Source organism: Ambystoma mexicanum, chromosome 11 (genome assembly GCF_040938575.1).
Source record: "Ambystoma mexicanum isolate Mex_15411 chromosome 11, UKY_AmexF1_1, whole genome shotgun sequence".
NCBI classification, from domain to species: Eukaryota; Metazoa; Chordata; class Amphibia; order Caudata; family Ambystomatidae; genus Ambystoma; species Ambystoma mexicanum.
Window position 1 is genome coordinate 904,045,828 of NC_090934.1, and position 14,301 is coordinate 904,060,128.

Genomic DNA, 14,301 nt, shown 5'->3' on the forward strand with positions numbered 1-14,301 from the left:
AACAGGCGTGTACAGCAAAGGTGGTTAGGGCCAGTGGCAATGCTTTCCTATAGCACTTCCGATTTCTGGATCCGGCCCTTTGAATAGTCTGAATGCATCGTATTTGGACAGAGTCCAGCCTTTATGGTTCAAGGAGCTCACATTGTGTGAAATAAGCCAAAGGTGGCCATTGTGGTGCTGAATATGCACGTGGGTGTTATTTCTGGTACCAACTTTTGGAATGTTCTAGTCATCGCCCATTCCAGAAGGATTGGGATCCCTGTGGTTGCTTTTTTGTGATGGCCCTTGCTGGTGTGGGTCTGCTTATGCTGTCCTTATGCATATCCGGGGAGAGATGAGATATTGTCATAGGAACACCCCATGAAGGTTGTCGCATAGAGACGGAACACTACTTTCTTAGTGCAGGCATTCCCTTCCCCAGTCAACGTTGGTGGTTTTCCATACACCTGTGATGAGCAGTGCAGTTGGACAGCATTAGTATTCGTTCTTTGTATGGAATGTTGGCGCAATAGCCCTCTTTGCTTGATATGCAGATGGCACTATGACTCTCACTGAAAATGGAGTCAGTGCCACTGCAGACGGTTCCATGTGATAATATTGCCGCAAAAATATCGCCATACAAAAATGTCGCCATATTTTTGCGGCGATATTACCCCATGGAACCTGCGGGGGACACCCTGCAACCCCCATACATTTTAAAAGGGACCTGCAACCCACCCATCCATTTACCCCATAAATTATCCCCACAAAAAATATCGCCTATGGCCGTCGACCATATGTACGGCGATATTTTTGGTGCCGATAATATTACCTGATACCCTGCAGACAGCCAATTCTGGGCCTCATGGTTGAATTAGAGGTCCTCCCAGGGGTAGTTTACCAGGGTACCCCTGGTTGTTGGAGCACAGTAAAGGAGGATCTGTTACCCAGACGCTGAAGGTTTATCTACTCTTTGTAGCTTCAGGAGGGGGGGGGCAGGATGCTAGAAGGTGGGTGCAACCGGCATAGGCTTCATCTGGTGCTGAGATGAAGGCACCGCAGTGCAACCAGGTATTCCATGAACTCTCACCCCCGAGGGTGCAAAGATTGCTTTGGTGCTGTGGCACATTAATGAGCCGGCCCAGCCATGGATTCACCTAATGCTGAGCTAGGGTTTGGCTTTATCACTGTTGACCAAATGCCCTGTTCCCTAACATGGACTCCTGGGTTTTATCTCTTGAAGCTTCGGCTCCCAGAGACTTATCAGTGATGGGTGCAAGTTGCTGATAATCACTCTTGCCTTTTTTGCCGCATGCTTTCCTTCCATTGGATGGCCACCTCTTCGGCCAGTAAGGCTGACACAAGCTTCAGTGATCAATGCAGCCTTTCTCCCACCTGTACCTGTTGGGAAGAAGGTGAGTACCACAACAGCCACACCCTGGAATATCAATGTTCTTAGGACCTAAGGCAGGGGTCTGCAACCTTTGGCTCTCCAGATGTTTTGGACTATATCTGCCATGATCCTTCACCATTGACTATGCTGGCAAGGGATGGAAGTTTTAGTACAAAACATCTGAAGAGCCAAAGGTTGCGGACACCTGTCCTAGGAGATCCCAGAGCCTCAGTACCTACATTGTTTGGGGTTGGGAAGATGGACGCAGCCCCAATTATATTAATGCATACATTCCTCTTTCGAGGGCCCAACCGCTCAGGGACAACTACACCTTTGTGGAAAACGGCACAGTTTTTTTGTGGTAAACAGAAATGCGTTTTGAGACAGATAACTCCGCGTATGATTCTGGCTGGGTTACTGCACAAGGATGACCCCCTCAGTATTCACTAATGAGATATATGGCCTAAACACTGATTTGGTGGTGTGGCCACATTCATTCTCGTAGGGTGGCAGCAGGGTTTCAGCCTTTATTCTGTGCCTCCGGGTGTACGTTGCGCTTTAGAAATGCACTTAACATAACACATGCTTGAAACCCCAGTGTGAACTGCTTTGCAAAAAAAAAAATGATAGTATTAAGAGAGCAGCCTTTCTGTTTTGGATGGCATTATATCAGTATCAGATCCAATGGAAAGCCAGGGCGGATCCATGGGCTGGGCGAGAACAGCATACTTCCTCCACATGGAACTTTATTGCTCATTGTAGGGCAGGACACTGATACCCCCATGACTTACTGAGCGCCTTGTCCTGTGATTATGTGTTTTTCTCCCTACGTCTCCATGTCAGCGCCCTGATGCTTGCAAGCTGCTGGAACTATTTAAATAAATAAATAAATCTGTTCCATAGAAACTACTCACTTTTGGAAAAGTTTACTTTGGGTAAGCTTGTCCGATGAAGTAGAGGCCTTCAGGAGCACATATCCCAATCACGACCACGTCGCATGGCTTTGGATCAGAGCATGCAAGTGATTGGTTGGGAAAGAGAAATCTAAATGAACGACAAGAACGTTGCACGCTCCTCCCACTGGTTTTTAGAGGTGTTAGTTGTTTATAATGGCATCTCTCGTTTTTGATGTCATTCCCTTTCGACTGACTATCCTCGCTGGTGGTAGGTGGCTGCTGCAGTGATAGTGCACTGGCCTCTCACACAGTTGGTGTGGTGTGGTGTGCTGGTTCCTATAAATTATCAGGCACTGCAAAGGATGTCATTTGCTACAGTATGAACCGTGGAATATGGAGCCGGAGACAATACAAAATGTATGGCTTATAGGTCGTGCTAAGGTGCCACCTAATGGCTTCTGTAACACAATTATGGGGTCACACAGAGGGACGCAAATGGATTCTGTCACACAATGATGCAGCCAAATAAATACAATATTACATATGCCACATTCTGGTGCAGTCACTCAAATCGATGCAAATGGTTTATGTTGCACTTATTAAGTTACACACTTTACGTTTCAGAGCAATCTAGGTACAGGTGCATTAATAACCTAAAATGGTAACAGGCATACATAATTTTCATGTCGACTCATTCTACCCCCACCTGGGGTGCAAAGCAATTCAAGTCCATTGCTTATATTTAAGCAACCCATACCCAGTAACCATTAAACAGACCCCCCCCCAAACATGTCCCAACTTATGGGTGAAGAAAGTATTCTGTTCTTGCTTTAAGAATTCAACTGGTTGAACTGCATTCTCGGCTCAATGTTTGTAGCTATCAAATAATAGCTATTGCTCGGAGTAATCTAGGCTTGAAAAACATCTGCTCGTTATCATCCATGAATTCATGTAAGGGTAGTAGCCAAGTGTTCAAATATTTCGAGTATGAGCCAAGGGCTATTGCTGTCACCTTTTCCATAGCTATCACTCCCCATAGTCAAATCCACCACATGGCTACTATAGGGCCTTCCTTGGTTTTCCATGCTTGTGCAACCGTAATCCTGGCCGCACTCAACATATGAGTGATAAGTGTAGCTGTGGGCCCTGAGTTTGCATAACATCCCTCGACTGCCTCCCCCAAGAGTACTACTAATGGGTCAAATGGAAGCTGCATCCCAGTTATTTCTTTAATATGACTTAAAATCTCCTTCCGGTAGGTTTCGGCTAGCGGACAAGACCACCACATGTGAATGAGGTCCCCTGGAAGGCCGCAGTTTCTCCAGCAGGTTACAGGGTAGTCTGGGTTGATAGAGTGTATACGACTGGCGTAACATACCAGCGGAGGCATAGTTTATATGCTGATTCCTTAATTGAGGTGCATCTAAAACTCTTGCCGGTTCTATGCCAAATGCGGCTCCAGGTGTCCCCAGAAATTGGTCTCCCTATATTAGCAAGGCATACAATATGCAGTTTCAGGCTTTTGAAGAACAATGATGTACTTACACACTATAAAATGCGCCCCTGTCTCAAATTAATTTCTAAATCGATTCTGGTCAATACGGCCCACAGCCAAGGAAAAGCTCAGGCAGTGTTGTGCCAAGGCCACTGCAGCCACACGCAGATATATATATATATATATATATATATATATCAAAATCAAGAATCAAGAAGTCAGATTGATCCTGCAATGTTTGGTGAGGTTTCGACAAGGGAGTGCCAAGTAATAGTGGGGTCCCAAAATGTGTGGTTTTCCCATAGATGCAATGGAAAAAAAAATTGACAACGCCTACAGCCCAAATCGCCGGACGGATTTTCACCATATTTGTGGCAGTAGTGGTGGCCCCATCTCAAAAGCATGCTTTTGTATATTTGGTGTAAATCCGTCCAGTGTTTCATTTTTAAACGACCAAAAAGTAGGTAAAAAACAATTCGTTATATCTAGGTTCGGTCTGCTGACTCATTTCCCTTTTTGGTCCATGGACGGGCTTCCGCTTGGACAAGAGGCCGGTGTGAGGCTTGCGGACATCAGATGCACCTGCTGATTGTCTGGTGATAAGCATGAGGTGCGTCCTATTTTTGAGAAACACCCTCCATGTTGGATTCGCGGATAGAGCCCGGTGTCTGTGAACATCATGCTAAAAAAATGTTAAAAAACACAACATTGCATTTGTCAAAGTAATGAAACTATGTCTGGTGAGTTGAGGGGGTGCTGATGATGGGATATGGCCTTAAAAAGCCAAAAAACGGGTGTGTTTCTTCTCAGATGTTTGTGAACAGTCAGGGGCAATCCTGTGAAGTTCGCGAACAGCTGAGATGTTCGGGGGCATCTATGCTTATTTGTGCATTACAGTTTTTGGATGGCTTATAACTTTGGTAACACTCAATGAAACTGCATGTAATTTTGGAATTTTCTAGACCTGATACTGAATGGTTTTGCAAAGTGTGGTGCTGTTTTGTCAAGAGGAAACAAAATTAGAGGGGGGTCCCAAAGTATTGCAAAGGCTTATAAATATGGTGTCATTTGACGAATCTGCACAAAAGTGTGCAAAAAGATTTTAGATCTAGATATAAATGCGTTTGCAAAGGTCGGTGGGATTTTGTCTAGAGGGGGCAAAATTAGAGAGGCGGGTCTCAACATTTTTAGACAGCTTATAACTTTGTTGCCGTTTGACAAATGTGGACACAAGTTTTCAGAAAGATTATAGACCCAATCTTAAATGTTTGTGCAAAGTCTGAATGGATTTTGTCCAGTTATATGTCTGTTGTATGTACGTACATTTTGACACTTTTGAAAAAATAAAACATGGGTGGATTTCCAGCAAACTCATGTAAGAAGCATTGGCAAGGACCTGACAGCATGGTTTTGCAAATGTGTCCATGTTTTATTTTTTATCAAGTGTCATAATGTATGTACAGAAAATAGTGAAATAATTTTGGTGATTGAGGTGTAGCCTGTAGCCTGTGGCCATGGCAGTGGCCAGATTGTTTGGGTCATGAATTGATTTGAAGACTGGCCATGTTGGCAAGTCATGAGCACTGGACATTGGTTCTATTGTTAGGGTATAGTGGACACTGAACTAGCATGCAGGGGAGGAGTAGTGAATAACAGGGGTGGTTTGGTTTGGCAGGGGCATGTTGGAGCCTTATGCCGTAGGCAATTGAACTATGATTTCCATCCCCAGCATGCACTGCTGATACCAGACATACAGTTTGTGTTGCACAAAATATGTTTCGTAAATGAGCTGTATAGTTCTTTAATATATGTGAAAATGGGAATTATTATTTAACTTATATACAGTGATTTAACATCATGAAACATTTCACTTATAAAAATCTATTAAATTGACAGAAACAACTTTGTTAAAGGGATGTTATCGTTAGAATGCATCCCACCCTCTGGACTCCTCTGCTCCAGTAGTACCCAGTGGTGTCCCACCTTGGCATACATTGGTATTTCCCTCTTGGGTTCTCATGACCACTTACCCATCCATACTGCCCCTTTTATGTATGTACTTCTCTCACTGCATAATGCATATGTGCAGGTATAGGAGCATTATGTACAATTTCTTAGATAAGTAAGGGAACTGTAGATGGAAACGATTTGTAAATCATTGTTACATGGCAGTTGGTGTGTGGACGCTTAATATGGTTATAGGGTTCTCTCTTTGCCTTCTGCAGGCTGCCATGGAAAGGGAAGAGGGGCTCTCTACAGAGCCCCGCCTTCACTTTCCATTTTGGCCATCTTGGAAAATAATTGTCCTTCCGACAGCGGGACGCTGCGCGCATTCCGGTGTAGGAAGGAAAATCCTTTTTTTTTCTTTTACACCCCGGGTTAGCCCGTTACAGGGGCAGAGACAGGGGATAATGGTCTGGAGTCCTCGTTATCCGCCCTTGGTTTGCTTGTACCAATAACTTGTGCTGCCGGCAGTTATCCTGTTGCAGTTCCTGGGCAGTTCCTGGGCATGGGGGAATTGAATGCCACATTCCCATTAGCATACCACAAAATGCTAATGGGAATGTTGGAAAATCTTATTGAGTCTATGTACTTTACTGAGAAATGTAAAGTAGATGGAGTCTATACTATCATTATTTTTAGTTTAATTTTTTAACTGTGAAAGGTGGTTCCTAAAGGAACCTTTTTTTTGTTTTTTGTTTTTTGCAGGCAAGGTTAGAAAGTAAGGTGGGTAGGCAAATTAGGGAAGAAGCACCAAGTACTTATATGGAGGGGCAGGTAGACAGGGGAAGATGTTACGCGTGTGTTACATCTAAGGTAGGGGGCAGTGTTTCTCATGCTCCTTGATTACAGCTTCAAAAGCACTTTGAAATTGCTCCCTTTGCAGAGTGGTGCATTGCAGTATATACAGAGGACTGTTGTCTTCGGAAGATATTCATCAACAGCCTCTTGTATTGCTTGTGAGGTAGCTGGTGGGATGTTGTGTCCCACAGAAGTAGGTTGTGTAGTAACTGTATTGGTTTAGGAATATGAGATGTTCCACTCATTCACATTCAAGGACACCCAGCCTACTACTTGCTAAGAAAGGAACACCCTTTCTGAGAGTATTGCTGTGGTTGAATTTGGTGTGGCGGCACATGGAGGTGGTCCCGTAGGAGTACTGTCCAGGTAGTCCGCGACTGAGAACAACATTGCACTCAGTGCATTTCACTTTGGCAAATTTAGCCTTTGGTACATTCCCAACAGTGGTAAAGAACTGCCACAGCCATGATTCTCTGTGGGAGCTAGGGGTAGGCACTTCCTCTGCCTCATCTTCTTGGTTCTTTTAATTGTCTTTGGAAGCACTGCACTTTTTTTGTTGTGTAAGTCCTCCAGCTGGTGATGGTAGTGGCTCTTGAGGAGGAGGGATGGCAATAAACAATGCCATTTGTAAAATAAATAGCAGTTTTGCTAATATTCTTCCAAGTATGTGCTCTGTACCAGATTGTTAATGGATAATGTGTAAGAATAAGTGCAGGAGCTGCGCAAGGGTAGATATTGAGCTTGAAAGTTGCTAGATCAGTAGAAAGCGCAGTCCCGAACTGTCCGAAAAGCACAGACCTGATCGCGAAGTGCAGACACGTTCACGAACACGTCAGCATGCTGCGCACGTGCCCGAGGTCAGGTGAGACTGTCCAGAAAGTCTGCAATGACGTCAGATGTTCGCAGATGTCTACGGACGCAAAAACAGTGGAAAAAGTTACAGTTTTAAGGTGAAACTTTCTAAATTGGAAAAAAATGTTGCTATATTGGGGTAAGTATGATATTAGTAAGTTGTAAGAAATTAGCATGCTTTGGTAAAAACCCATGAAATTCACTGAAAAAACTGTGTTAAAGGGACTTTATGGTTAAGTTGCACTAATAAAAACCTATGAAATACAATGAAAAAACTTTAACGGGACGTTATAGTTACAAGTACAACCGGAAAAACCTCAGACATTCGCCAGTCAGGATAAGCTAAGCAACCATAAATTGCACAACCACCTTGCACTGCTTAGACTAACACCCAGGATATCAAGTTTGTCTTGTCCATACACAAACCATCAGTTTAATTTTCAGTTTCAGATGAATTTATCAAATACTGCTTAGTTTGTGTGGTGGATATATATATGCTTTCAGATATTCTGCTTGCTTATATTACTCGGAAGATGCACCGTTCCTTTGCAAGGCCTAACACAGCTGCTGTCGACCAATCCGAGTGGGTCATTCCGTTGGAAGCTACACGATATGGCAGACAAGGGATGTTTCAAATGGGGTAGTGGGTGGGGGTATGGCAGTGTGGTTGTACTTTTGCATTTGTCCAGAGCAGTAACCCTTCTGTTTTCTCACTCTGTTCCTCCCCATAGTAAAGCATTGGTCAGTAAAAGCTTGGATATCTGTGAAGCCCATCCCAAATTCAGCAAAGAAGAAAGGTATAGAACACCAGAAGTTATTTCTCTCCCGCTCTACTTCACCGCTGAGGCCTTAAAGATGTGGTACTTGCCTTGTCCGATTCATATGGGGGAGGCTAAAAGAGGGGAGAGAAGGGACAGCAGTGCCCTCATCCAAGTGATAAACACATGGGCCCAAGATAGAGCCAATACAAAAATCCATTAGGATTTGACTATGAGCCTTGAAGTAATTAATTCAAATCGACTGTTGGTTTTTGTGTTTATTGGATTCTATTCTAAGATCCTGCTCAACTGGCCACTTGCTGGCACATAAGGAACACAAAGGACTGAGAACTCTGGGGGTTCATTGTGCTCACTTAACATTGTCTGGCCACTGGCCAATCTCATAGGGTGTTGGATGAACCCTGAGCTACGCTTGTTTGAGGAATTAAAAGGGGCAGAGCCAGCCGCAACATTTTTGGGAGGTGAGGGGGCCTGGACGGCAGTTTTGAAAGCTGCTTGTGAGTGGGGCCATTATCCCATTTCACTGTCACTCCCCCCATTCCTCAAAGCCCAGGAGGCTGAATAGCTATTTCACCTTCCTTTGGCCCATTAGAAGCACCTTTCACTCCAATTCAGAGGCTATTTAGTTTCACAAAGATGCTAATAAGTGCAGGCATTGGCTATCTAAAAACTAAACCCCGCAATTAAGCCTTTGGCCTCACACTAGGGGATCTCTTGATATTTGCTGGGCAGGTATGTGTCCTCTGCCACAGACTTTTGCTTCTGTGGTCACGTTAATGATTGTTTATATGTTTGTAAATACACCACTGTCTGAGGTGAAATTTGACAGGCTCTTGTCTTTGCACCCTTTGCTATCAGAGCCATGGGCTGGGCATGACAGCTGAGTGAGGCCTTCAACCTCAAAATGGGAGGTCTTAAGCCTTCCCAGTCCAGGAGCTGGTGTCACTCATGGGAATTAGGGTGCTGACCTTTCATTAAAGCTTGTTCCTTATTGACCTAGGTTAGCCTTCCATTGAATGCATGTGTTCCTTCATCAAGTCTTTGGATAATGAACAATGGCTGGAGAACTCTAGGGGCCAATATGTATATATATATATATATATATATATATATATATACATAGGCAGATTTATGTGTTCAGCTTGAAAAGCCCTACTCTGTCTACCATAGACAATATCTAGGTGAATCCATTGGTTGGGTTCTGCGGGTTTTGGAGGAAGTGACTGTTGGAAGACTTGATACAATCCCAATAGAATCCGAGGATCACATCATGTATGGCCGCTTATTGAAATCCTCTCTGGGATAAGTCAAGCAGGTGGTTTCTCAACGTCAGACCGCCTGCTGTTATTTGCATGGAAAGGAAGGCCACATCTTTAAGGACCAGCTCCTCTAGGTGCACATGGATGACTTGTAGCTGAGGCCACTGTCCCTATCTTCCCTTCTTCTCTGTGTAGACTCTTTCTCTTCCTTTCTCCCTCTCATTCATTCACAAACTCAAAAACGCACTCATTCAATTTTATGCATATATTTCTTTGCACTATTCTTTCTCTTGTGTGTTTTCACTCCTCATTATATCAAGCTTTGCCATTTTGCTTGTTTTGATTTTGTTTACTGTTTCCTGGGTTTCTCTTCCACCTTCTTTGCTGTTACCTCCCTCACCAGCACCTTAATCGATATTTCTGAAATGTTATATTTGCTCTCGTTTTTCCTCTTTCGTAAATGTCTCTCTTTCATTTGTGTCTCTCCTGTTTCATTTTCTTCACTCGTTTCCTTTCCTTTTTTATCCTTTGTTCCTTCTTTAATCTTTGTTCCTTCTTTAATCTTTGTTCCTTCTTTATCCTTTGTTTCTTCTTTATCATTCGCTCCTTCCGCTTGCTTCATCCTTGCCATCGCCCCTTCCTTCTGCTTGCTCCTTCCTTCCCCTCACTCTTTACCTCTTTATTTCCCCCTCGTTGCATCCGTCCCATTGATTCTTCGTTCCTTCCGTTCACTGCTTCCTTCCTTTCCCTTGCTCCTTTCATCCTCCCTTGTTCGTCCTCTGACCCTTTCATCCATCTTTCCTTGATGGTTTGTCATTTCTTTGTCTTTTTGTTCTCTAGACTTTATCTCTTTTGCTTTTTTACTCCATATTGTACTACTCTCTATTGCCCCTTGACCTCTCCCTGTTATACGCTCTGTTGATCTATCTTCCTCCATGCTTTCTTTATTCTCTCTCTACACCTAGTTCTTTTACCCACTCATGTTTCTCTTGCTTCTTTTACTGCCTCTCTCCTCTGCCTCTGGTTTGGTGTAGCTTCATCGTGCAATCGCTGCTTAAGCCTTAGTAGGGGATGCTCCTTGCCCTGGTGGTGGGTTTTCAGTTTCCTAGGTGGGATTTTGCTTTTGCATAATCTGAATTTTCCTCCTGCAGCCTGCACTTTTGACGGTGATTGTCTGTTCATGTTGATCCTCAACTATCACATAGATCCTGTGATGTCTTCGTTTTATTTTCTTGTGGTTTTTAATTGGACACAATATGACCCAACATAAGTTATTTTTTGAGACTTTTGTTGGGGAATCAACCTATTTCAACCTATGTCCACATACTTTGGTGCCTCTGGAAGTCTCATGCAGGCACAGGAGGCTCATACACCACAATGTCCTCATTACTGCACTTGATGCCCAGCCCTAAAACATACTCCCCAGCCTGTGAATATGATGCACAATACCTGCATTTTACACTCATCCCTTGCACGTCATGCGGACGCCATCACATTATGTTGACCATGGTCCATGATGTTGGAAAACTACACATGAATGTCACACCTGACCATGATGCCGACCATGCACATCATGTCTGTTGCTCTCACACAGTGACCGGCCCAGGCAGGTAATGATGGATCCATCTGCATCATCCTCTGCCAATTGACTCTGAAGGATTGAGATCCTTAATCCCCAGGAGTCAACACAGTAGACTCAATGCTGGCAGTGCACAATACAGGAGGATGCTACACAATCAAGTACATTGCTAAACTATTCTAATGGTTTTCCTACATAACAAACACAAGCCAAAGAATGTAAGTATATTAAAAATAGATCATCTTTATGAACAGTGTTGCCTAAAGTAAGCTGGGTTGAAGTCTTTTGATCTCTCCAGTACAGTTTAATACTTTTGGGAAAGGTTAGCATTGCTTTAAAGCAAAAGTATTCTTAAGACACAACCTGTCTTTGAATACCTCAAAACAAACTTGCACAGATGAAGCTTCTTCCCGGGCCACAAGCAATCCAAGTGGTGTGGATTCCCAGGGCTCATCCTGTATCTTCGTTTGGTGTTCCACTACTATTGATATTTGGAATTCCCACTTAAGGGTTTTGAAATTGAACCCAGTGATATGAGGCCATTCAAGACGTTATCTTGTCAAAGGATTCTTGAAGAGGAAGTGTTCTTCCACTGCCCTCATTAGAATTCAAGATAATTTCAGAGTCCAAACACTAGGAACGAAAATTCCCGACCTCCTTCGTGCGCTCCTGATTTTAGGTCTGAAGGAGACAATGCGGTGGCAGGTCGTGGACAGAAATGAATCGTCTCTTGAATTGTTCTGATGGAAGCCGGACCAAGGCGTTAATGATCCTTGTTTCATGTCAGAGGGCCTTAACGTTAATTGTGCCTTCAACTTCCAGCCAGTGCACTTGATTTAGAGAAGGTGTTATGTGCTCCTTGAGTAAGCAAATACTCGGGCATGCTCAATTATGCATTTTTGGCCTGCAGCAGTATCGATGGAAGTGGAACAGAATTAGTGACGTGGCTGCCTAAAGTCCATTTGACAAGGTCAGCCAGGGAAGCCATGGCTTTGTGGTGAGAACATCCAGCCTCTACACTGCTGTTGAAGTTGTAGGGCTCAGCACAAGCTCAGGGCTAATTATCTAGAAGACAGGTGTTTCAGCCTTGCCTTCAATGCAATCTATGTCTTATTGTGGTTAATTCTTAAGCCACTTTGTTGTAGCCATTTATTCACTGTCCAAATCAAGCATTGGAAAGATGCCACTGTATTTGCAGGATCTGGGCAGAACTTGAAACCCAGTTGAATCCCATTGGCATAATTGAACCCTTCAATATCTAAAATTCTAACAAGTAAATAAGTGGAGTTAGATTAATATTAAAAATATATGATGACAAATACAAGCCCTGGGGACCTCCAAGGTCCAGTGGCCAGTTATGAAATTGTTAAAGAGCACTTGACGCTCCCAAAGGAAGAATGTAATCCATTTCAGGACAGTAGCTTTGAAACCAGTATCATGCAGCACGCAGGATGCAGAGTAGGATGACGTGGCTCACGATGTCAAGATGGCCCACAGGTCTAAAACTGCAAAGGCCTGACACCATTTGACCGTCCTGCATCCCAAAACATCTGGGATGGATGTTCCACTCATTCACATTCAAGGACACCCAGCCAATCGGGTGGCTGAGAACATAGGCAGAAACTGCCAGTGTCTGCCAGCATTCTGACAGCCAATCACACACCGCTCCAGAGTGCTGCCATTTTTTTCACTATGAATCAGCCTCCTGCCTCTTCCCAGCCCCCTGTCATCCCCAATTCCATTGCCTCTTCCCTTCCTTGTGACCCCACCAACTTACCTGCAGGCATGGGGTTTCAGCCTTCAGCTGCCATGCTCACCCGCTGTCCTAGTCTGCCCACCATAGAAATGGAAAAGGGACTTATTCACCTATCTTTTTTTGTATGACCATCCCTGTTTTTCTCATCAGGAGATTGGGCTCACACAATACATGCAGAGCCCTTCTCCCGTCATAAAAAACCCCTTCAACTATCCACATCCGAGGGGCAGTCCAGAGGTGTGAGTAGCAATCTCCGCCATAGTCATGGTCAGGACAGTGCCGATAATGGACGGGATCCCTCGCTGAGTGCCTCACTTTGCTCCTGCCTATCTAGGCTTGGGCTCTCTGGCTCTTACCTGCATTGTACGTCACAAAACGCAGGGGTGATTGATATATTCTCTACCCTATTGAGGGCTGAAGTCATCAATTTATGGACATTGCATTTTTTTCGACTCAATAAGCCGTTGCGTTATTGGCCGTCCACCTCTCCTATAGGTTTAGCAGAAAAAACGTTGTTTAGATATTGATCTAAAATTAGTAAGGCCCAGCGGATGACCTAGATACTTGATTTGTAAGGCGTGTCATTGAAGCGAACATCAAACTGTCAGGAACCATGCCTGGTTAAGTATTTCTAAACGTTTGTCTGCTCTTGGTAGACTCTGAACAGTGAACTTTTCAAGTGCCTGCACATCATGCTGACTTTTGCACTTGATACCAATCTCCTGCTTAAGTCTCCCACCTATGCATTTGATGTCGGAGCACTGGACACGGTGACTGAACCCTGCGCATGAGGCGCAACCAATCATATGTGCTGTCTCTGCACATGACGCCAGAGCTTTACAGATGGTGCTAGACCACTAAACATGATGTCCAAGTTTTTCACAAGATCCCTGAGCAGAATGTCCTACCTCTGAAAGATAATGAACCACTGCACACTGTCTGGCCCCCCTGCATTTGAAGTCTAAACTTGCTCATGAGGCACTACAGTTCAATAGGAATTCTGCATCATGCATGTTATACCCAATCATAGCTCATGATTTCCACCCTGCACATAATGATAGGAAGCTGAACATGATTTTCAGCTGCCCTGTGCATTTGACAATCAGATTGGATGCGACATTGGTATAATGCGCTATTGCTGTACCTCATTTCTGTTTAGAAGAAAATCAGTAACTTGGCAAGACTGGTTATTGAATATGATATGATTGGTTATTTATAACGTGCTTAATACCCAAAGGTTTCTATGCGCGGACCCAGGGATCGAACCTGTGTTGGTCTGTGTCGTTTTGCTTCCAAGGCGAGCACGTTGCCCCTGAGCTATCCTCCCGAGACCATCCTGACCATAGAAGCCAAGTTGACTTGTGTACGGCTTGTGCTATCAGCACGGGTGACAGGAGGCTGAATTGCAGGCCTTAATTTCCTATTTCTGAATCACCTGGCCGAATAGGATCGATCATACCTGGATGGTGTATGCATTCTTTATGAATACATTGACATTAAATTCACTCACC

At 44.0% G+C, this 14,301-nt stretch overlaps 1 protein-coding gene across 11 annotated transcripts in view; it reads left to right on the forward strand.

The window, feature by feature from the left end:
• Nucleotides 1-14,301, forward strand: part of BRSK2 (BR serine/threonine kinase 2) — a 1,020,916-nt gene that overhangs the window by 878,526 nt on the left and 128,089 nt on the right. For 8 of the 11 annotated variants that reach the window (XM_069623972.1, XM_069623974.1, XM_069623973.1 and 5 more), the window contains one exon: nucleotides 8,149-8,214. The exons of the other annotated variants lie outside the window; for them this stretch is intronic. In XM_069623972.1, coding sequence (XP_069480073.1) covers nucleotides 8,149-8,214 — 66 coding nt within the window. The remainder of the gene's footprint in view (nucleotides 1-8,148; nucleotides 8,215-14,301) is intronic. 11 annotated transcript variants of the gene reach the window in all.